The sequence below is a fragment of the Ambystoma mexicanum genome, chromosome 8 (genome assembly GCF_040938575.1).
Source record: "Ambystoma mexicanum isolate Mex_15411 chromosome 8, UKY_AmexF1_1, whole genome shotgun sequence".
NCBI lineage: Eukaryota > Metazoa > Chordata > Amphibia > Caudata > Ambystomatidae > Ambystoma > Ambystoma mexicanum.
Genome location: NC_090929.1, coordinates 1,036,194,259 through 1,036,218,218, shown reverse-complemented (window position 1 = coordinate 1,036,218,218; position 23,960 = coordinate 1,036,194,259). Strand labels below are relative to the sequence as shown.

The following is a 23,960-nucleotide window of genomic DNA, read 5'->3' as shown; positions in this document are numbered from 1 at the left end:
GATGCTTTCCCTCTCAATTATTCCCCGTTTTAATTACCCCCACAGATCACGGTGTGGTTAACACCTGGTGGAGGCACAATCGGCAAATATTTGGAAAAGGTTCAGCGCTATAATACCACTACAATGGTGCTGTGCTTAGTATAAATGACTGAACATAGCATCAAAAAACAATATACTATAACAATCATATCCATTTTTAAGTCTGTTGCAGGTATGCAGTGATTATATCAACTAGAAAACAACAAATGAAATTTCAACGAATGAAAAAACTATTAATACCAAAATAACTAATTTTGGAAAAAACAAAAAATCGGTTTGGGAGTGGGAATAGTGGTTTTGGGGGTGGAGAAAACGTATTACAAAAAAACGGGTGGCTTTGTGGGAGGGAACTGCCCATAAACAACGAAAAAGAAATTAGTTATTACAAAAAATGGGTTTGAGAGTGGGAATAGTGGTTTTGGGGGTGGAGAAAATGTATTACAATAAAACTAGGGGCTTTGTGGGAGGGAACCGCCCAAAAACAGCAAACAATACATTTGTTATTTTGGTATTAGTTGTGTTTTCATTCGATTAAATCACATGCAACCCTGGTGCATGCATAAAGAACTTCCCAAGGTGCTCCTTAAACATATCCACTGTCTCCCTATAGACGAGTTCCTTCTTCACGCTTTGCTATATCACACTCCAGATAAACAGAGAGTGGGAATGATAACCCAGTTGTCTGAAGGAACGCTATTTAGGAACAGGATTGCAATATTTACAAAGATGATTAAATCAAATGTAGTTACATGTAGGCATCTTTCTCCAGCATTGGTACGTTTTATAGATTCACAATCTTATTGTCTATACCCGAAGTCATTGTGGGTATCTTCAGGATAGAAATAAATATTTTCCTACAGCAAGACATATGTCTGCATCATTATGTGTCAGTCCTACAGTCAGGTCTTTTTCCAAAGGCCGATAGGGCTTCTTCTAACGTAAGAGCCTTCGGTCCTACTCACACACTAACTCCAGCCCCATCAGATCACACCTCAGATTAGAAGCAAAGGAGATCAACAATAATGTCAACATCTGGGGAGGCTAAGTGGGTCGCACACAAATCTATAAAAGGAAGCAATGCTATAAAACTATACCCACAATTAAGTAACTAATTTCTCCAGCAAGGAATCCTTAATCGTTTCAGATGCTTAGTGAATATGCACAGAGTAGCGAGCAGTATGTACCTGGGAAGCCGATCCAGAGCCTGGCATGTCTTGAAAGGGTTTCTTCAGTACTAATTGGTGCACCACAGTATCCGATCTGACATAGTTATCCAAACAGTAAAGCTTGCAGAAAACCTTCAGGCACTTCCGATTAGCTGCCCTGCAGATGATTCTTAGTGGGGTTTTAGCTAGAAAAGCAGTCATAGCCGCTTTATCGCAAGTGGAATGCCGTAACTGTTTATGTGACCCATTAGAACAATGCTTTATATGGTCCACTATCCATCTAGTAAAGGCAGCTTTCTCTTCAGCTTGGCCTCTGATAGCAGAACTGTAAGCCATAAACAACTGCAAAGTCTTCCTGAAGTCCTTCGCCCTATCAATGTAATATCTTCAACATCACTTTAAATCCAAGGCATGCAAAGTGCCTTGTGACAAGGCCTTGTCAGAGGAGGGAGGGAGCCTTCATCCCAACTCCCTTCTAAGGTGCCCGGGCGAGGGCAGGCCCCCTCCCGACCCCTCTTAACTGGTGGTGTGGTGGAGCGACAGTTGCAGCAGAGAGCAGAAGGACGAGGCCTTGAAAGAGAAGCCGAAAGCTGGGACTGCAGGGCGACGGTCTGCACAACGCCGTAGGATGCGAGGAGCATGACTCCACCGTTCCTAGATGCCAGAGGGGGCAGAAGCCCAACGCGACGGGATGCAGCATACTTCACAACTCCAGCACAGCTCCAACAGACCAGTAACTATTCCACTGGGGATTACAATAATAACGAAGGGCCACATGAGGGGCAACCAGTCCCCTGCTAACGATGTCAGTCTCTTTTCCAAGACTGCATGGAAAGGGGGAAGCACACATCCCTTTCAAGACCTCCCCTTAGCCTTCCCCAGTCACATCCTCTCAAGGAAGATAGATTATTGGCCAGGGTGAGTTAGCCAATCGGGGGAGGGGACTAGTCTATATTAAAGGAAGCCTGGTGAGTGTGCGATGTGAGTTAGTTGTGTGAGGACCGGAGTTGGCAGAGGATATCCGAGAGACCAGATGAGTCAAAAACAAAAGCAGTGCAGATTGGAGAGAGGGAGCCTATGGAGTGTTTGTGAGTGAGTGTAACAGGAGTGTGTGGAATAGTGGCAGAGTAGGAGGTAGGGGTCGCGGAAGATAGTAGTAGTTGGGAGTAGTGGTAGCAGAGGTAGTGGTAGCTGTGGGAGAAGTGGACTGGTAGTAGGAAGTGGTAGTTGGTAGCAGTGGTCGGTAGTGAGGGTTAGAGAGCGATAGCAATAGTAGTGGGAGTGATAGTAATGTGAGAGGTAGCAAGAGTAGGAGTGGTAATGGTAGAGTGGGAGTAGAAGATGGAGTAGTGGTAAGGAGGAGGGAACAAAGTAGTAGCAGAGGCAGTAGTAGCGTGGTAGTTGGGGCAGGAGTATTTGGAAGTAGAGAGGTAAGGAGAGTGATAATATCTAAGGGTGGAGGTGATAAAGACGGCATGACGTTATTACAACAGCCGTTTTTTTATTTTTTCATTGTGTTTTTGTCCGACAGTTTTTTTGCCAAAACAGTAGTATGTTGGGAGGAGCAACTCTAAGGAGCCAGGGTAGAGAGGGTCAGGTGAGAAAGTGTGTGAACGAGTCGGTGGAACAGCGTGGAAGAAGGAACCATCCCTAAAACACTAAGCGGGACTAGGTTTGGAATAGTTAGAAGATCCTTAGGGAGACAGCCAAAGCTTTACGAAAACCCTGATAGTATTAGTCAGAACAGACAGATGGGTGTCCCCGTTGATGAACATCCCTATAAAGGACGCTTGGGTTAGGGAGGGGGTAAACCAGCAGGAAATAAGCAGAGCAGGATGGCCATAGCGCCAAATTCCCCAAGAAACCACTTAGCCCTGAGACCTACCCATGAAGCTCTTGGAGTAGACCAACCACTTGTAATTTTAAATAAACACCCTTGGAACTTCTTCCAGTCTCCGGTGTGGTTATTTGTGGTGGGACACTCAGCATTTACTTTCAGAAGTTGGTGATTTGATGAAAAGAGACTAGCACACTTCCTACTTTAAATATTCTGCGAAGAAGCTTCTGGTGCGTCCTTAGAGTGACTTTATCTGGGTAAAAGTTCAAGTATGCATGAGATACTGATATGGTCTGGATCTCAATCACTCTGAATGCAGATGTTACAGCGATCTGAAATGCTGACTTCCATGTCATGTATGTCAGGTTTGCAGAATACAAAGGCTTGAAAGGGGCGACTTAAAACCTGACGAGAATCACCTACAACTCCCAGGCTATAGCAGGCAGTGCAACTGGTGGAAACTCACGGAGCAGGCTTTGCATAAAATCTCTCATCAAGGAATAATAGAAAAGAGCCTGCTCTACGTATTTCTTTCACTGCTGTCAAACAGCCTGCAAATATGTATTTGTATATGAACAAGGTTTCATTTCAAACAATAACAGAGAGAGAGGGGCAGTCCTAGTGCCTTTACAAAAGGGCATTGTTGGATTGAATTAGCAATACCAGGTGGTAAATGGGTAGGAAAGCACATCAGGGACAGGACTACATTACAACATTTTTAACATTGATACCCTGATCCAGTCTTTACACATGGCGGACAGTAATGCTGAAGGCAGGATGCCAGAGAGGGTGTTTGGGGGTTATTTTGGATAAGAGGATGGGGGACTCGAGAGGTTCCTTGGATTATTGGGAGGTGGACTCTGGCCCCTGTTTTGAGTAGTTCTACTTAAGATATGGCTTTGCTGGTCAGAGGGATTGCATTCCAATGGAGTGGGGCAAGTATTGAAAAGAAGCAAAGGCAGGGGAGTGGGGGATTGCCAAATCATGAAGTGATGAGGAGCAGAGTGTTTGAGAATGAGAATACTGTCAAATGCATTCGGCTTGGGAGTGGTTGGCAAGACCATGGATGTATTTTTAGACTAGTATTATGAATGTATAGAGAGGGTGATGTTGTATGGAGAGGAATCCAGTGTGGTGAGGGTAGATAGCGGTGGGGGGAGGACCTGGGTAGGTTGAAAAGGATGTGTGTTGCAAAGTTGAGCACTTTGTTGAAGGGAACACGAGAGTAGATGGTTACACCAAGAAGTAGGCTCTCTCAACAGTCCATTTGCTGTATACAAGCGTAGAGTGAGTAGTGGATGTGGGGTGGGCAGATTTTTCTCATGTTTAGGAGGTTGAGTCTGGCTGTGGTGGCAGTGGCCATGATTAACTGAAAGTGTTTCAGGTCACTGTCAAAGAGAACCCCAAGTTTGAGAGCCATGAGTGAGGGGGTCGTGAGGTAGAGAAATAGGAGATTGGAGAATTTGGACGGCGTTCGAGGTAGTGAGAAAGATCACTTTATTCTATGAAGACTTTACCATGAGACAGTGTAGAGTCATCCAGTGGTGGATGGCAGTTAGGCAGTTGGTTATGCGTTTGAAGATTGTAGGGGTGGAAGTGAGAAAGGAGAAAAATTGTAAGTGAAGATTTGATAGTTAAAACCAAGGGGGTAATTAGTTTGCTGAGGGAGGAGGTATATAGGGTGACTAGGAGTGGGCCTAAGACTGGTCCATGGATACATCCACTGGGATGGGTGTCTGTAGGGAGGTTCAGGGGTCCCATGAGATGGAGAAGAAGCAGTCAGATCTATGAAGATACCCTGTAGAGTAGAGTGTTTTTGAAGCCAAGGAGGGAAAGAGTTTGAAGTGGTGGGCTAAGGTGGCAGAAAGGTCTATAAGGATGAGAATTGAGGAGGTGAGAGTGGTGGTTTTGGATAAGACAGGTGGCGGGTGTAGAGCAAACACCAGATTGGGGGACAGTGGAGATCAGCAAGTGAATGTACCTTGAGGTAGTTGACTATGCAGTTAAAAAAAACAACTTTCTCAAAGTGGTATGGAAGAAGAGAGACAGGCCTGTAGAATAAGGAGTCATTGGGTTCAACAGTTGGTTTCCTTAGTAGAGGTATAATTGTGTCTGTTTGATATCAGACTGGCAAGATACCATTTAAAATGAATAGGTTGAATAAGGTGTAGAGATGTGCATACGTGACGGTTGCAAGTTCATTAACAATTTGGGTGCAAAGTGTGGATAATGGTGAGCAGGATGTGTTTGCAAAGAAAAGGTTGGGTGAAAGCTTAATGGGCGAGGAGGCAGAGAAACGAGATGGGGAGTATTTTGTAAAACAGATGCTGCAAGGTGCTGCAAATATGACAACATTTGGGTAATCTGATGGCAAATAACTATGGTAATAGAGAAAAAAATCCTACAATTATGATTTCCCTTTATATAGACTAGTTGGGGAAGTAGCCAATAGGGCCGCAACAAAGGACAACAACAAGGTGCTCTGTGCATGAAAGCAAATATATAATTTAATGACTTTTAAAGGAATTAAAAGAGATAAAACACACACATAATGCTGGTTTAAGAGTTATAAAAAACAAGAGTGACAAATCAATGGCTAGAAATGGTGGATATGAAAAAGAAAAACAATAGTTAGGGTTTTTGGTCCGTAATAAACAGAAATCAAGCTTTGAATTCGACTCAAATAAATATAATGTCAGAGATGGAATCGGAGGGTAATATGTCCAGGCTATGTATAGTTTTAAAAATTTGGCAATGACATAAAACATGTCAACAGCCTTATGTTGGACACATTTTGCAACTAGAAGTTAAGAGTACAAACTAGCTTTTTGCAGGCTCCTGGTCCAAACGAACTGAGCAATTTTGTTTTAAAATCTTCAAATGTTTGGGCGTCAATATTGTTTGAATGACTGAAACTGATGGTAACGTCAGGGAAAAATGCAGACACGTGGACATGAAGTATCTAGACTGCCATCTACAAGAACGAGTGAACAGACACACGTTAATATCAATTATCATCATTGCTAGGTATTTCCAGGAACATATTTGCTCACATTCTGTTAAAGCGATTGAGGAGCCAAGATGGTGGACGGTTGGTCGTTGCCTCTTGAAGCTCCTGCAGGAGGCTCCCAAACTTCAAAGCTCATGAACACCTGAGCATTCAACAATGCCAACTGAAGATTTGGTCAATGCCCCTGGAGGATATCAGTGTGCAGACCGTGTGTGTAGCGATGGGAGCTGCATGTGAAATACAGGCAACCATGAAAGAAGTCCGTGTGGAAGACCTACGTTCGCAACTTGTGAAGCCAGAAGTGAAGGCAGGCAAGGCTATGTAGTGGAGTGAAAGCACAAAGAGGGGGCTGTGAAGGGTGGGCAGGCGTCCTATGCCGAGCCAGCATTGTCGCCAATCAGGCAAGTGCTGAGAAAGAGAGAGGTGCGGTCGTAGACACAGCTGTGCCTGAGGTGGAGTGGCCGAGAGCGACGTCCAAGAGCTGGGTCCCGGAGCGGGATCGGCGAATGGCAGCCTTTATCGGGTCTGGGAGCGAACCAATAAGGCAAATACTCTACTGAACCATACTCGCACAAGGCATTAACCATGAATAGGATTTGGTCATCTCAGATCGAGAGACTGAGATTCCGATCTCTGCACAGGCATTCAGAAGTGGCCGCAGCGTTAAAAGTGGAGTTATGGCTAGGGGGAAATAAGGGTTGATATGACTATGGCCCATAGTAGTTACATGAAATAAGACCTGCATTGTGGCACCAGCGACAAGATAGTACCAAAGCTGGACATTGGGCAGAAACAAGAGAAGCATTGAAGAATCACCTCTGCATAGGGGTGAGCTAATATTGCGAAGTACAAGATCCAAGTCTAACCGAGAGTCATAACGTTCAGCCTAGCGCAGGACCCAACTATATCCATATGAAAAAGGCGAGCAGAACCCCACACAAGCACCAGAAAGGAGGCATTGAGAAGTACGTAAGAAGAGTAGCCAGAGGTGAGCCACAGATATGTCTTGTCCCTGAGTAGAGCAAACAGACACTAAAGGAGAGGGGACACCGGTGGCCATTACCAAAGTGGATCTGAAGGCCTGTATGAGAGACCTGCAGGACAATTTAGCTAGGGAGATGTCAGACCTCAAAGTAGGGGTTGTTAAAAGCATGGCAGGGCTCTGTAAAGAAGTGGACTCGCTGGGGGACAGAGTACACAAGGTTGAGCAATCTCTCGCAGATGTTGCAACATAGGCCCCCAAGACCTCTGCCATCACTGAGGAGCTCCAATAGAAGGTGGCAGCCCTGGACAATAAATGCGAAGCCCTAGAAAATAGGTCAAGAAGTGGCAACATCAGGCATAAATTCCTCCAAGAGGGGGCCGAAGTAGAGCAGTTGGAGGACCTGCTGAGAGAGCTCTTCACTTTACTGTGCCTGGAAGATACTCCTGAGAGGCTAGTGTTGGACAGAGCCCACAGAGCCAGCCCTCGCAGGTCAACGCACCAAACCAGAGACTGTGGGACATTCTCTTCAAACCACATTCCTTTGTGCTACAGGATAAGATGCTATGTGAAGGTAGGGCTAAAGGTCAAATACACTACAGAGGCTCGAAAACACAGTTGTTCCAGGACATCGCCAATGCCACACTGCAGAAGAGGATGCACCTCAAGCTGATAACGGATTGTTTAAGGAAAGATAGATTACGATACCTTTGGACATTCCCCATTGTCCTACAATTGAGAGGAACAATCAGGCACACACCGTTAATACCCTGGAAGAAGGGTGTCGGCTGTTCAAGATGGAGAACCCTGAGAGGGGTCCAGGCAAAGAACCGGGCCCCAGCGACACGTCAGGATGTTCAGGATGGAAGATGAAGACTCCTAAAGGCTGCACACACTGTAATTCCTCTTGAAGTGGTGTCGAAAGAGGGTCATACTTTTGATACGACTAGGCAACTGGTCTGGAATAGGGTGCAGAAAGGGTGCAGATCCCGGAGTACTATGGATCCGCAGGTGTGGGAACATAAGCAATCTGGTTGGGGGGGATGAGCTCTTTTGATTATCTGTCTAATTGGTATTATGTGACGTGGCTTTTATCGCGAGCATGCCGGCGAGTGGGGGGCGGGTGGCTTGGGTGGTGTAAGGAACTCATGGTGGCAATAGTAAAGACAGACACAAGTGATCACAGTTCAAGGGTGTTTATTAAACTGTATGAATGGGTGAGAAAAATCCCTATAAAACCTATTGCCGATCCTTACCGCTCAGTTACAAAATAGTGTGGGATAATGTGCACCCGAAAAGAAAGAAGTGCTCACAAGGTGATATAGCTGGGGTCTCCCTTCCCCACGTTTTCTAGCACGGGATAAGGTGGGACTTCCGAGCACCATACACAACTGGGCTTCTCCAGCACGAGGTTACAGTTCATTTCAGAGATATCAGGACCTTCGGTGGCCAAGTCTCTTTCATGCAAAGTCTCTTGCCTCTGAGGGCCTTATGTGTCAACCATAAAAAAACAAAAGTTCCTTTTACGTTGGGTGATGACTCTTCACCCCTTGTTCCCCCCAAACGGGCTCCAATCCTTTTTGAATGTAAGCCTCCCTCCATCAGGTTCACTACAGCCTTTTACTCAAAGTATTTTCATTTGTAGTTTCACAAGTCTCAGTGTCTTTTTATGCAACCTTTCACTGTGGACATCTCTCAACCAGGTTCACTCTTGTCAACACAATGTTCAGAGGGTTATTATACTTCAACCCAACTTGTAGGCATCCCTCAGCCGGTTTCACATTTGCCAGATACACAGTTTAATTTGCGTTATTACAATGGCGGGATTCACTTCCTTAGCTTTTCCCTTGGTATCCCTCCGTCAGGTTCACATAGCCATTCTAACACAGTTCATGATTCGATCCTCTCATCAGAAAAACGGGGTCCCCTTCTTCTAGCTTTCTTTCAGCATCCCTTTGTCGGGTTCACACTTGCCACAGTTCACTAGACCCCTTAGGTTCTATTCTTACCTAAGTCCGGGTCTCAGCCCCCAGTGAGGCTTCACATACTTCTATTCACATTTGCCCCAGTAACCAATGTTCACTTTGTTTCCTCAGCGTGTCAAAGACTTTCGATTGAACAAGAGCTTTTTACTCGATCCTTGTATGACCACTTTGACCTCCTACGTCGGGGTCTCCTAGGACCCTCTGGTATCAGTAGTTTCCACAACAGGGGGACTCAGTCAGTGTCTTTCAAATGAGTGCCCATGTGGTGCCAGTCCACTCTGCAGCTGGTCTTTCCTTATGCTTTACAAGTTCAGTAACAACCAAGTTCTTTGGTCATACGTTCTTTCATATCATGTTGCTGTTTCACTCAACGAAGTTCAGTTTACTATCGGTTCTCCCTCCGATCCTGTGATGAACCGCTTGACTTCTCTGGATTCTGGACTCATGGACGGTACCAGGGTAACAAGCATCTCTCCCGTCTTGGTTATCAGTGTGGGAAGGCCCTGTGCACCATTGACATCTATTAGGCTACACGCTAGCTGTAGTGTCTGGTGTTATCATTCCTTTCAGGGATGGTTTGCGGGTCTGGGTCAAAAAGAGCAAAGGCACTTCCCTCCTTGTCGTCCTTTCGGTTCTCAATGCCTTTCTCGTCCTTTTGAACTGCCGTCCTGGAATAGCTGCCTCCTCTTGCGTTTTGCCTTGCTCAATTTGTGCTCTCATGCTCTGCCTTTTATCCCTGTGGGGAATTGAAAGGCCTGTCAGGTGTGTGTAGTTATTGTCAATTGCCTGACTCTGCCTGACCCTTGTATTGGGACATGTCAGGGAAACGGCTCTGGTGTTAGTCTGTTGTCTTTCATGGTGTAAGAAAGTGTTGTTGTCAGAAAGGGGGTGGGGGAAAGGTTTAGAGTTTCTACGTAACTCACTAGGTAGGATGGGGAAAAGGTGTTATAAGGAAGGGGATACCGCGTCTCACCCATCGGTGTCCCACTTCCACCCCCCAAAAAAAACCCATCCAAGTGATCCTCCCACATTGGTCCACCCCCAAGAAATGGATCCAATAGTAATGGCCGTGTCCTAGCCACCTGGATGACAGATCTCTGGGGATTAGTACAGGAGACACCTTCAGGTTTCTCACAGTGGCTCATCCCAGGCAAGTGATCCTGACTAGACAAGGGGATCCTTGGGCACAGGTGCTTTTGTTTTATTACAAAGTTGGGAGAGTTCAAGGGGGTTGGGGTTAGGAGGGAGAGAGCATTAGGGAATCTAGTGTTTGACCACAGGTATGTGAAACAGGATACAAATTGGACATGGAATGTTATGTGAGGGGTCAGTAATGTGGGCGGACAACTGCTTGTAGATTTCTCAAAGTATGACATTTTTATTAAAGAAAATATGAGAAACCCTTGCTTGCCCTACTGTATTGAGGAATTCCCTGCCTAGTCTAAAAACTAAAGCAACATTCTCTATCATGGTAAATTGCCACTCACACTAAACAACAAACATACAAGAACATATATGGCAACACAAAATAATAAACAATAATAATACAATGTCTGAATGGATCACTTCTAGCCTGGGCAAGATCTCTTCCCCAGGATTCAAAGTTAATCCAAAATATTCAACAAAGGAAAACACAGGTTTTGAACCAGCTCTCAATAAGTCAAAGAAAAAGTTCATCAAACAAAACTCCACTGGTAACAATCTCTTTGTTCGTGGATGAAACGATCCCCTTCCAACTTCCAGAAAAGAAATAGCACCAGTGGAAATTCTGGTTATAATAGAGTGTCTCTTCTTCAAGATAATTTGTCAAGGTTCAAAAGAAAGTGTAATATGCTACAATGTCAATAATACACAATTCTAGAGGACTTCTTTAGTTACAACTTTACATTGATAAATTTGTCAGGATGCTTTCTCCGTGCTGCTGCTTCTATTTTCAACAACCACACTTCTACTGTTGGTACTATGAGAACAGTCACCTTTGTCCCACCCAGGTTACTACTTCATACCATTTCAATGTGGCCACTGCTGACAACTTAGTATACCACCACAGTTCAAGTACTACTAACACTGCTCAGTACTTTCAAATTGTTTGGCAGATTTTAACAAGACACCCCAACCTCTTCCGGTAGGCAAAGCACCCTTGCTTTTAATGACTTTCTCAAAAGGGGCAGCCTCCCTGCCTCTATCATCTGTCTGACTGCCACAAGAACAACCTGCTTCTGCCCATAAGACTCCGTTCTTTCTCGCTTCAGCAGTCTTTAGCACCGCAGGTTGTATTATACTTGTGAATATTCTTCACAAGCAATTAGCTCGCCTCCCCAGCTTTTACGCAAAACTTTCTGCCAGTTATTTGCCCAAGTAATCCAGAAGCCTTGGTGCCACTCTTTCAGCTTCAGGTAACAATGACACTTGTATCTTAGGCCACTTGAGTGATAACTTCATAAGGTGGTTGGACGGATCTTTAACTCTTGGCAAGAATGGTTTCACTTTGAAAAGGGGGTGCCTCTTGGCTTGTGTAATGCTTATTTGTCTCTTCAATACTGACTCTTTACTCCTTATAAATGGAAAGAATGTCACTTCTGGATACAGCATAGGATTCAGTCTTTCAAGTGAAAACACAATTGGGCACACGCAACCTCTTTTTAAAGTAGATATTAAGGTTTAAAGTTCAACAAAGAATTATATTCCTGTGTAACAGCAAAGGATGAAGTTCTGACTTCCTTTGGGAATTAAAATTAGGCACACAGTATCTCCTTTTGATGTCGTTTTCACTCTTTGTAACTTATAACTCTGATATTGTCAAGATTAGGTATTCAGTAATGGTTTAGAGAGTGTTCCCTCTTCTTAATTAGGGACACGTGACCACTCCTTTGTACAGCAACATTCTTTAAATAGATCAACAATGGCTTTCAATGACTTTAGCTTCTCACGTGAAAGTTGATCTTTTACGGTATACGTGAGTGCTACAATTCCATTGTTAACGAGGCTTCGAGTATAAGTAACAGCTTATGTTCCCAGCGTGCATGTCCAATGGACCATGCAATGCGGGGGGGGGTTTCTCCCCCAGCCTACCATGGCCCATTGGGGATGCAGGCTGGGGAACTGCATGCTTACATGGGCGATGGGGTGCTCCAGCCCCCCCCTGCACATTCAGACTGAATGTGGAGCTGACAAAGTGGCACTCCAGCTCCTGCACACATTTTCTTATGAGCCGGAGGGCCATCGTCAAGGGAGGCGGCGTCTCGGCAGGAGCATCCAGGCTGAGGCTGAAGGTAGCTGTAGAAATGCATATGTATATGTGTGTGTGTTAATGAGCGAGTGAATGAGAAAGTGAATGAGCATTTTCTTTGTGTTGTGTCTGTGCCGGCCTAGCACACTGATTTGGGTGAGTGGGATATTGGCAGTGGAGATCAGGTGACAAGAGCGCGAGTCATTTCTTCTGGTTTTTGGCTTCACTTTCCGTCTGCAACTAAACTGCCAGTGGCCATCTTGTATTGTTCACTGACATCACTTCCAGCAACCATCTTGGATCTGTGACATCACTTCCTGTGGCCTTCTTGGATCCGTGGCATCACTTCATGTGGCCATCTTGGACCAGCCCCATCTCCAGCCGAAATCCACAAGAGGCTCCTCTGACAACAACAAACAGGAAGAAATAACCTCATCCCAGCAACAGCAGGGACAATATCAGAGAGACCATCCACTGATGGACTAGACAATCAGGTGACAAGAGTGTGTGTCATTCCTTCTGAACTTCCATGATGCGTCCAGCCAGGGGCGTCCCAGTAAGGGTGGAACAGTGAAGGGTGAAGACTCGCCCTTTACCAGTCTCTTTATCTCTTAGCCTATGAGCCTTTGCTTTTATCTTTCTCCCTGTTGTACCTGTGAGTACCCAAAGCTTCCCAATTACTGTACTGTCTCTCCACTCCGTACTACTAACCTATAATGAGTTCACTCCTGCTCCGCCTCACCTCTCCCTACGCTTTCTCCAATCATGCTACAACTTCCTCCTTTCCTATCCCTATTATAAAACACACAACACGAAACTCCCACTACTCCATTTCTCTTCCACCTCCTTCCAACAAAAAAGCAGATGAGCTAACTATACCTCCTCCACTACCTACCCACCTCGCCTCTCTTCCTCTCAGACTTCCTCTACTCTTCCTTACGTCATCAACTGAACATTGCACTCCGAAATGTTCAGACTGCATGCAAAAAATCTTCCTTTATCACTGGCTACTTTCACTCCAGCTCTCCTCCCCTAGACCTTCTTGCTATCACTAAAACCAGGATTTCTCCATCTGCCACTGCCACTCTGACAGCCCTACATGAATCCAAACTATCCTCCGTTCACTCTCCTCGACTCACTGGCAGAGGTGGAGGCGCCGACATCTACTCTCTTCCCGCCTCAATACCTCACAAATCTCCAATGCTTTGTCCTCTCCGACCTCTTTTGAATTCACCATCTCTACTATTGCTCTGCCTCACCCATCTCCATCTATCTCCCTCCTGGTCCCACTGGATCATTCTTTGATGATCTTGGGCAACTCCTTGATTCTCTTTCCACTAAACATCACCTAATTCTCTTGGGTGACTTTAACCTTCCCTCTCCAACCACTTCTCAGAAATCTGAACCTCAGTCTGTTCTAAGTAACCACACTCTCCACTCTATCCATAACCTACCTACCCACACAGGGGGTAATTCTTTGGATCCCTTACTCATCTCCACATCTCTCTCAGCCACAAATACTACTGTCACACCATCTATATATGATCACTCAATTGTTTCCACCACCATCTCCTTTCCACCCTCTGACCTTTCTTCCCCTTTTACTTTACCTATTACAAAAAGGAAATGTAAACCTTCTGCCATTCCCCCTTTCCCTACGACCTACAGTTCTCACTCTCCTCCTTCACACCTGATACCTCCTCCACCAACACTGCTTTCTCCAGTTTCTGATCCCTACTATATGACTAATCCTCCTCTCACTTCCCATTGTTTACTTTCACCCCTAAATCTCAGCATCCTCAACCATGGGTCACCCCATTCATACGCTCTCTCCACATAGACATGTGTAGGCTGCTGCGCAAATGGAGGTGTACCCACTCGCATGAGGACCTGCAACTCTACCTCTCTGCCCTGAACTCTCTCAAGTCCACTCTTGATAGAGCTAAAAGGGAATTCTACCTAACCCCCATTCGCTCTCATTCCAAACATCCTCGCCGGCTACATGGCACCCCAAACTCACTCCTCTAAGTCTACGACTATCAACTCCACTCTCACAGCTAATGGCCTAGCTGAATATTTCGCTGCAGAGATTTGCAAAATTAGAGACTCTCTCCTGACCTTCCTTACTCCCTCCTTCTACCTTTTACACTCCACCTACTCTACCATCATCCTCTGCCTCCATCTCCCACTTTAGACACACTAATACTGACTAAGCGCTATACCTATTGATGAAGGCTAACGCCTCTTGTGCCCCAGCAGACCCTCTTGGTCCTCGGCTAGTCAAGCCTATTGCCCTTATAGTGCCCTCTCACCTCGCTGAACTCTTCAACTTGACCTTCGGCTTTGCTTGCTTTCCCTCTGTTTTCAAAACAGCCATGGTCATCCCTCTCATAAAAAAGCAAGGGGCAGACCTGAACCTACCAGCTAACTTTTGCCCTGTGTCTCTCCTTCCGTACTACTCTAAAGTGCTCAAAAGGGGTTTGTTCTACCGTCTTAGCAATTTCTTAGACATCTACAACCTTCGAGACCCCCTACAAACAGGTTTCTGCTCCTGTCACTCCAAGGAAACCGCTCTCATTAATGAGTCCAACTTCATCGCCTCTGCTAAGCACTCAAGCCTATCCTCTATCCTAATTCTCCTTGACCTGTCTGCTGCCTTTGACACTGTCAATCACTCTTAGCTCATTAATACTCTTTCTTCTTGGAATTCACAATCAAGCCCTTGCCTGGATGGAATCCTACCTTGCACCTCGCCAATTCTTTGTCTCCTGGAGCAACACCACCTCTCAACTCCTCTAACTGTTGGTGTACCAGTTCCACGTGATCTGTCTTGGGTCAGCTCCTCTTTACACTCTACACTTCTGTTCTTGAGGCACTAACCTCCTGCTTTGGGTTCTCGTACCAACTCTTCGCGGACAACGCCCAAATCTTCTTTGGAACTCTCCTTTGATCTCTTCATCCAAATGTCAAACTTTCTCTTTCGCCATTAAATATTGGATGGATTTGCACTCACTAATGTTAAACTCTACCAAAACAGAGGTACTCTTCTTCCTTGCCAAAAGCCCTCATCTCTTCTCCTGCCTATCTAGTTGCCACCTGACACTCTCCTCTGCTGTTCTTTAGCAAGAAACCTGTGTGTCATCTATGACCTTTCTCAGCCCTCTCTACTTTCATCTCTGGAACTGGAACAGGAGCTCACCTGAACTTGCTAAATATTAGGAAAATCAGGTACCACCTTCCTTTCAATACTGCCAGGCATCTCTTAACCACTCTGGTGTTCTCTAAACTGGACTATTGTGCGAGCCTCCTATGTGGTCTCCCCAACTATGCTTTCTGTCCTCTCGAAAAGATAATTATCTTCACTACCAGGACTCTCCGAACTCCCTCACTTCACACCTACTTCCTCGTACCGTCACCAGGCTAGATGGATGGATGATGATGATGATGCAAAACAGGGCCAGATTTAAATGTCTTCTCCTGGTTCACAAATCTATCCACAGTAAGGGACCGCTCCATCCTCCTCTATCCAACTCTATAAGCCTTCTCGTAATCTCTGCTGTGCCTCCTCGATGACTCTTGTGGCTCCTCACCCTCCCTGTGCTTCCTCTCGCTTCCGCTCTTTCTCTTTTCTTGCTCCACTTGCATGGAATTCTCTTCCCCTGGAAATCTGAGAAACAGTCCACACAGATTTGTTCAAAACCAAACTAAAGGCTACCTCCTCGCTTCTGAGTTACCCTCTTATCCTACCTCTCTCATCTGCCTGCTAGCAAATATTTTTCCCTTGCCACTAACATGCCTCTGCCTCTCACTTCCTCTGCCCCCATTCTAGCACTACACCCATCATGGTCACGTTCTGAGCACAGCTGGCCGTACCGCCTACCTGCACTTAAAAATGTCCAATGTTAGTTGTCCTTAATCTATGTATCTCCAGTTATGTATTGTCAATCGGTGACTCTTCCATTTACTCCCCTCCACAACCTGGCCAGAATGTTCCTCAAATGCACCCCATTGTAAGAAGCTCACTGCTTCCCATCAAATCTGATTTCTTATCTATTGCACGTTCTTTGGTGATCAAAAGAGCATTGTTCCTCCTGTATATAAGTAAGTAAATACTGAGACATGTTATACCGGACATCTATGATAAAGCAAACATGTTAAGTGTTATTAGATGATCGAAATGTGTTCTTATTGCGGCACTGCATTTTTAATGGCAAAGCCATCAGGAGTATGTTATTACGTGCAGGTACTTGCATATATTGCAAGAGCCAGCTTGGACATGTTTTCTTATTGTATCATTACAGTCAAAGTAAATAGGAATATGTTTTATATGTGAACACTGGCATATATATATGTGCAGCCAGCATGGAAATTTATGGGCATAACTAGTGTGGAAATGTGTTTTATACTGGCATATACTGTGGGGAAAAGCATCATGCAGACGCATTGGGAAATTCTCTTGTGCATTGTGTGAACCCTACAAACTGATTGCAAACTGTCTGGCTTTTTACCCAATGTTCACATAGTGTGTGCTGTATAATGCACCATTTTAATCGATTATTCAAATATGTTCTCTTGGGGGGAGCTCCCCCGCAAAAACCCCTTTGGTTGCTTTGGGCTCCCTCGCTATGCGCGGTCACTCTTGCATATTTGTGGCAAGTATTTACGCAATTACAATAAAAAAATTCAGCAGCTGCCACTGATCCTGAAAACATTCCACAGCTTCTGCAAATAAAATCACTATGAGCTTGTCTAACACCAATTCTTCCCGGCATCAAGAAGCACTGAATGCTGAATTCACTCTATTACAAAATGCTATGCGATGTCTCACTTCATAAGCAAGTCTCCAGGAAAAGAGAGATTTGTTAAATGTATTTGTCTTTTTAGGGGATTGCCTCCGAATCCTGTGATCTGGTCTTGGCCAGACAAGTAGGACCTCCTCATCACACATTAGCTACTCAGCAAGGATACGTCCGCAAAAAAGAGCAGACCAAGCAGAAAGTCAGAGACTGGGGGTGACTAAACACGGGAGAACACTGTTCCGAACCAGTAGAAGTATATGCACAGTACCTCGGTGCTTGGTGAGATCTCGAGGTGCAGACGGCAGCGGGCTGTATGGTAGTCCAGGTGAAGGTGGGGCAGCATCACTCGAGTCCTGTATGAGCAAAGACAAGTAGTGACCAGGTTAGTTAAAATGCCTCGTTATCCACAGTGCACCCCACACAGCCTTTTAGAGGACTGTGTCCAACAAACAAGTTTCTGTTCCAATGTCATGATCTCTCCACTGCAAGGCTAGGGCTGTGTGCTACAGCTGCCTATTAGGCACCCATTGCTGTACCCAGACAAAACATTTAAATGTACATCAAACTCTAGCACCGATCTATTTGGCATTCCAGCTAAGGAAACTTACCAAAATACAAACTCATTCATTTCTCTCCACTAACATATTTAAAATACCAAACTTCATCTCAATACATCTATGTTTTATCACTTTACTAGGTTCTAATTTCATCATTGTAATTGGGTGGAAAACCCCAGGACTCTATGTCTCAACCTTTACTGAGCTCTTCTCCCGCCAGCTCCTTTATCTCAGCCATCTTTAATATTTCTTTCTGCATTGGGTCTATCCGTGACAAACGATTGATGTTTAATTTAATTTTTATTTAATTTTGTTGAATTTCAGTGAAGAAAACTAGATGGTAAGGTACTCAGAAGCATACCTTGGGCTCCCTCACCAGTTTGTCACTGGCAACTGTACTCCATATGCCCCATTCCAGCAAAAACAATGGGCCGCCTTGGCAGGAGTAGACTGCTGGCCCTTCAGGACAATAGCCAATATCTTACGGGTTGGTCACTAGCTGCCACTGCTTCCACGGAGAATACATAGGTGCACATAAAAAGATACAGGTTGCACCAAGACCCCAGCAACTACCCAATGCTGAGTGGTCTTTAGGTGCCATGCTGCATGGGTGACCTGCCTCAAAATCCATATGGTGATATGCCAATCATAACCCTCCAGTCAATGACAGTGCTGCAAGGCATGAGAAGGGCTGACCCTTAGCATATCAATACTAAACAAGCCACAACGAAGCTCTCCCTCTTCAGTCATATCACTCTCTCCCACATCATCGGCTAACCAGTCCAAAAGAGGTGTAGTCTATCAGATGTTGGTCTCTTCCATTTGGATAACATACTCCCAGGTTTCTCTGCCAAACCCATAAAAAGCAGACTGGCACTCAGGAAGTGTGTACTTCAGGCCTACACCCATCCAATCCACAGCTTTCACATCTGCCTCTCCCACTAACTAACCCCACCCCTTTTTTCTTACAGAGCCACGTGCAGCAAGGCCACCAATAGTGTCAGAAGGGCGCCATACAAGACCACTTAAATTGCATTACAAGTTATTTAGAATACAGGAAACGTCAGAGCAGGAAAGTCCCATGAGGCCCACTCTGGATAGCCTCCACAGTCAATGTGACGAACCATTTTCAATCATAACCATCCACCCTGGGGCAGTCCTGCAAGGCATGGCAAGGCCTATACAAGACATTCAGAGTGAATCAAAGAATATCGGATGAGAGTCCCACGAGGCCTACTCTGCACTGCCTCCGCTTCTTCCGGTTACACTGCGAACTGCAGGATCTTCTTTTTTCACACATTGTGGTTAATTCAGTGCGTCTGCAACAGGCTTTTAAGAATTCAGCTCGTTCCCCTACTGCTGCAAAGCAGGTCTTTCCACTCGACAACCCTTACTGTGAAGGAGGCCAAAATATGACCCTCAAACCTCTCCCTGGCCATTCTTATTTCTAGACCTTGTGCTCTGCAGTCACACCTCTGCTGGTTAATGGACATCATCGACACTATGGGCCTCAATACGACAAGTGCGGTAGAGGGTTAGCGGCGCCGGTAGAGCTGCCGGCGCCGGTAATCCTCTACCGCCTCATTACGAGGTCTGCTCACGGGTCCCGCTAAAGACGTCTGGTAAAACCAGGTGTCCTTAGCAGGACCCGCTAGCAGACCCCAGTATGCTAACAATGGGCCCGTCATTAACGTGCCCATTGTTATCATCCTCCCCATTCCCATTGAGCCCTATTGGGGGTCAAATGGGAATGGGGATGTACCGGGTCCGGTCCCAGGAAAGGGAATAACCGGGCCCTTCAAGGTCGGAATGGCCCGGTTATTCCTCATTCCTGAAACCCGGACCTGGAGCCGGTATGGGGGTAGCCATGCCCCCATACTCGTAATGAGGCCCTATGTCTATAGCCCTATGGTATTTCACGCTTTCTGTCACATCTGCCATCTCCCTCCTCTATTCCAGGTTGTATAGATGAATATCTATGTGTCATTCCGCCCCCATTCGTCCGGTTACATCTTGACAGATTGTGGCACACAACCTGCATACATCAGGTGACGGGTTATTCCCTCAGCTCTTTTCTTTTCCCCAGCCATAAAACACAGAATGAACATGCACAAGGATTAAACAGTGCAAAATGTCAGTGCCTGCACCCGCTGAAAGGTCAATAGGTCCCAGTAACTTTCTAAGGCAGCTCACACTCCGTTTCACAATACAATCGTCAAATCCTGAATTCTGTATCAAGCATTTTATTCAGCCAAAGCAGGATTGTGTTTAAGGAAAGGATAATGATTGAAACGTTCACATAGTTCATAGTTAGAAAATATAATGCCGGAAGGTTGAAGGGCATATATAAACAATAATACCTTTTTTTATTTTATTGAACATTTATACGGCGCACTATATACAGCAAAAAAGGTGTTTCCAGGCGCCACAAGACAAAGGGGGAGGGGAACAAGAGAGATAAACAAAATTAATGGTCTGTCTAGGCTTTGTGACATTCTGATTGTGCAAGTGCAGTAATTGGAGGGCTAAGTGAAAGGAAAGGGGAGAGGGCATTGAGGCGGTGGGGGGTGAAGGAAGGACCCGGGGCTAGGCAAGTATTGGAGGGGGAACCAGGGGTGAGGGAAAATGCCAGGGGATGCCGGGTGTGTACCACTGGCTAACTGTGAGGAAGGGGGAGGGGGTATTGACACCCAGCCCATCAGGGGTGCAAGTGCCAGGGGATGCTGGGCCGTACCACCATCTAAGTGCGAGAAAAGTGGGTCGACCAGATGCGAGAGGGATGCCAAACCCACCAGGCTGGTCCGGGAGGGGGGCCCAGAAGGGCAGTCCTGGTTTGAGGGGTGTTGGTATGGACTGGTCAAGGGGGCCTGGTACTTTGTAAGGGTCATGAGACGGGGCCAGGCTGCCAGTCGCAGTGGCATGGGGGCCATTGGCAAGACAGGGCGAGAGGGAAAGGACTGGTGTGGGGGTACTCTGTATGGCTCATGATAGACCAGGCCGCCAGTCACAGCAGCAGGTCAATAAATATTGACTGGTCATCAGAAATCTGCACATCCTGTTTGCTCTATATGGATAGATAAACTAAAGGAAGCCCCATTCGTGTTTTCCAATTCTCCTCAGACCTCTGGCCATTATCCACTGCCCAGATAATTCTATGTCTAGGTATCTGGAAACCTAGCACCATGGGATTTTACTCTCTTCTAACACCTACTCAGAACTACCTGACACCCGTTAAGATGATCAGGCCTTACTCCTACAATACTAATTATGTCTGATGCCTAAAGGGCATGATGGGGCAAACAGATAATAACAGTCTCTATCTACCCTGGGTACTCTTGCAGGGCGTGCATTAATCAGGGACTCAGACCAGTGTCACAGATGCCAAAAGAGCACACCAACTCTCAAAGACCGTTCAAATGTTTTTATAGTGAACTTAAATAGGGTCCAACTAAGGGCCGGCACTATCTCTCTTATTCCCCATCTCTCCCTCCACCCTAGCTGAGACTTCCCTAAACATCAAAGCGGTCAATAGATATTGGTAATCCTAACTGTGTAGAATCTTCTGGCTAGTGGTGAGGGCTGAAACGCATACACATAATCTCTCTTACTCCCTCTGGGTTCTAGGGGGATGCCTAACTGGGGGTCCCACAAGACGAAGAAACCCATGAATGCATGCCTTCCAATCGCCCAGGTCTCACTCAACCTATATTCTCCTCCACACGCCAATCCACCGTCCTCTCCCCACCTGATCTCTCTGCTTGCCTTCTCCTCCCTTGACCTTGCTTGAACAACCCACACTCACCCGTTTTTCCTGTCCGCTTTTATCCTCCTCCTCTGCCTTGGTGCTCAACCTCAACTTGTTACCTAGACCAATCCCTGACTTGCTCTCCCCCCTGGGGCTGGGTTATAAAGATGGGAAACCATAATGTGACCCTTAAACTTCAACCCCACCCCCTTTCCAATGTGTGTCCACTGGCGTTTTGGAATTGCGGCCCGCTACAGCCAAAGTCGGGTTCATGGCGGAGGAGCATCTTGCGGTTCGCCGCCTCATCTCTCGTCAGTGGGTTACATGTTCTCTCCTCTGCCTCAAGGATCTCTGGGTACGGTAGTCCTGAAAGGGGAGAGAGAAAACACTGGCCAGCAGGTATGCAGTTATTGCAAGCAGTACTCTGCAATTGTAACCAGACACAAGTGGAGGGGACAGAGACTGGGGCTCTCCCAACTCCATGACACCACCTCGGGGGGTGTGACTGGCTCCGGAAAACACCCGAGAACACCCTGCTAGGCCCCCTGGCCCAGATTGAAATGGGTCCACCATTCCCCTTTGACAGGGGCAGGTCACAGACCCAGTCACAATAGTCACTGCCATACTCTATGATTATTTTACGCTAGTAACATAACCTTTTACAATTTCCATTGGGAGTACTAGGACAACAGTGGGCTACAGGTTACATGCCCCCAAATGTAGGACTGTGCTTCAGGTCAAAGTCACTTCCGAACAAAATGATGACAGCAGGCAAGTCATTGTTGAGTCCCTCATCCATACCTAAAAACATGAACTAGGCCCACTCGTGTGATCTGCTACTTTACTCTAGGAGCTACATAATATCAGGGCTCCTGTCATTATTATGTGTTTAACTCCTCCTTCGACCCCCTCCCACCAGGGGTAGGAGAGCGCTAAGGATTTCAAGGAAAAACCATTAAGTCCACGGACATTTATCAATCAACACCTCACCCGATATAGGTCTGCTCTCCACCCTATTTTTCCCCACTTCTCCCCTCTCCTCAGAACATCTCTTTCTCAGTCGGAGCATTGCCCATGCTCTCTTTCCTGTTGAAGGTCCTCACTTTCAGTGGTCCAGTCCCCTATCAGTCATATAGTCACTAAGATACAATTGCTCCCTTCCAGGGTTTTCGGGGACACCCTTCTGCCACTTACTACTGCACACCCCTCCCTGCAGGTCAGACCAGCCCAGCAAATAAACAGCTAGCACAGCATCACAACCAGGTACTACTGTACTGCAAGCCTGACCCTTCCTGTCCCAGGCAGCATTTTACCCCATGTACTGAAGTTTAAATTGTGACAGCACTGTTCTAGGCTAAACTAAATGACATAGGGGCTACTGCAATTGCATGACACCTGCTGTCTTATGATTACTCATACAGATTTAAACCATTCTGGTAACTCTTCTCTGGACTGCCTCTAACCTGCCCAGTAGGACAACCTATATTGCTCTCTCCCGTTGACTCATTCATGGCTGGATATACTTTGCGCTCAAAATTTCTCCTGCTGAGAAGTTTGAACTCCTAGGACGAATGTCGGAGACCCAGCCCTCTTATTCCAACACCCATCCCATTCAGAAAATGCATGCCTTGCATTCCCTACCTAAAGTTCCTTCATGCCATTCTGTTGCATGAGGGCTGTACAATAAAACCTGTCACAGTTCACACACTGCTTTCATGTGGCCATTTCCCTTGCACTACTTTCAGGAATCCTTGTGCAAAAAGCTTGTTTCCCAGCACTCTGGTGTATTATTAGCACCCGCCGTGGGGGGAACAGAAATTCAGGTTCCTTGGATTGCAGGCTTGAATTACTGATCTAAGCCTGCATTGCATGCAACCTGATGGTTGCTTCCCCCGCCCGCAGTGCCATCTTCTCCCCACCCTACCTTCCCTTCATTTTTTAAGTAACCCCCCCCCCTTCCCAGCTCCACTTACCCGATTGTGGTGGCAACGCCCGGCGCCGCCGCTTCGCTTTGCCTCCCTTTTCTGGCCACCATGGAAATGGAAGAGGGGCTCCGTAAGGAGCCTCAGCGACCAGCTCTGTGGCTGCCACTTTATGTAAGTAGAATCTTGCGTCCCGCTCATAGAAAGAACATAAACCGCTCTCAGCACCCTTAGTTACCGGATTGGAAAACCGGGGTGCTAACTACTATTATTAAACTTTACTGTTGTTTCTTGGTGTAATATTATGGCGGTTCTATGGTCACACCATGTCCCAACACAAAAGCCTGTGCCCTTATGATGAAGTATGCCCTTTACAACTACTATTCATAAACTCAAGTACAGTTTTTTAAAAAATCTCTATATGGCACCATATCAGTACGTTACCCTGCTATTGTGCTTCAATCACCTCTGAAGACATGTGGCCTGACTTGTTTAGCTGAATTGGCTGGGATGGCCTAGAACATGGAGCCTCTGCAGTGTATACACCTTGGCAATGGTCCCTCCCATCAGAAGGTAATAACTGAATAGTGGTGAAGAATACAATCCTTTTATCCTGCCTCGACTATCTGCCAGAGAGAAGCTGGTGAGTGAACGTGCACGCAGAGAGAAGAACCCTATAAAAGGTAGGC

At 46.1% G+C, this 23,960-nt stretch overlaps 1 protein-coding gene across 1 annotated transcript in view; it reads right to left on the bottom strand.

The window, feature by feature from the left end:
• LOC138473047 (leucine-rich melanocyte differentiation-associated protein-like) overlaps positions 1-23,960 on the bottom strand; it is a 1,341,210-nt gene that overhangs the window by 334,108 nt on the left and 983,142 nt on the right. The window contains exon 5 of the mRNA XM_069611536.1: positions 17,316-17,400. Coding sequence (XP_069467637.1) covers positions 17,316-17,400 — 85 coding nt within the window. The remainder of the gene's footprint in view (positions 1-17,315; positions 17,401-23,960) is intronic.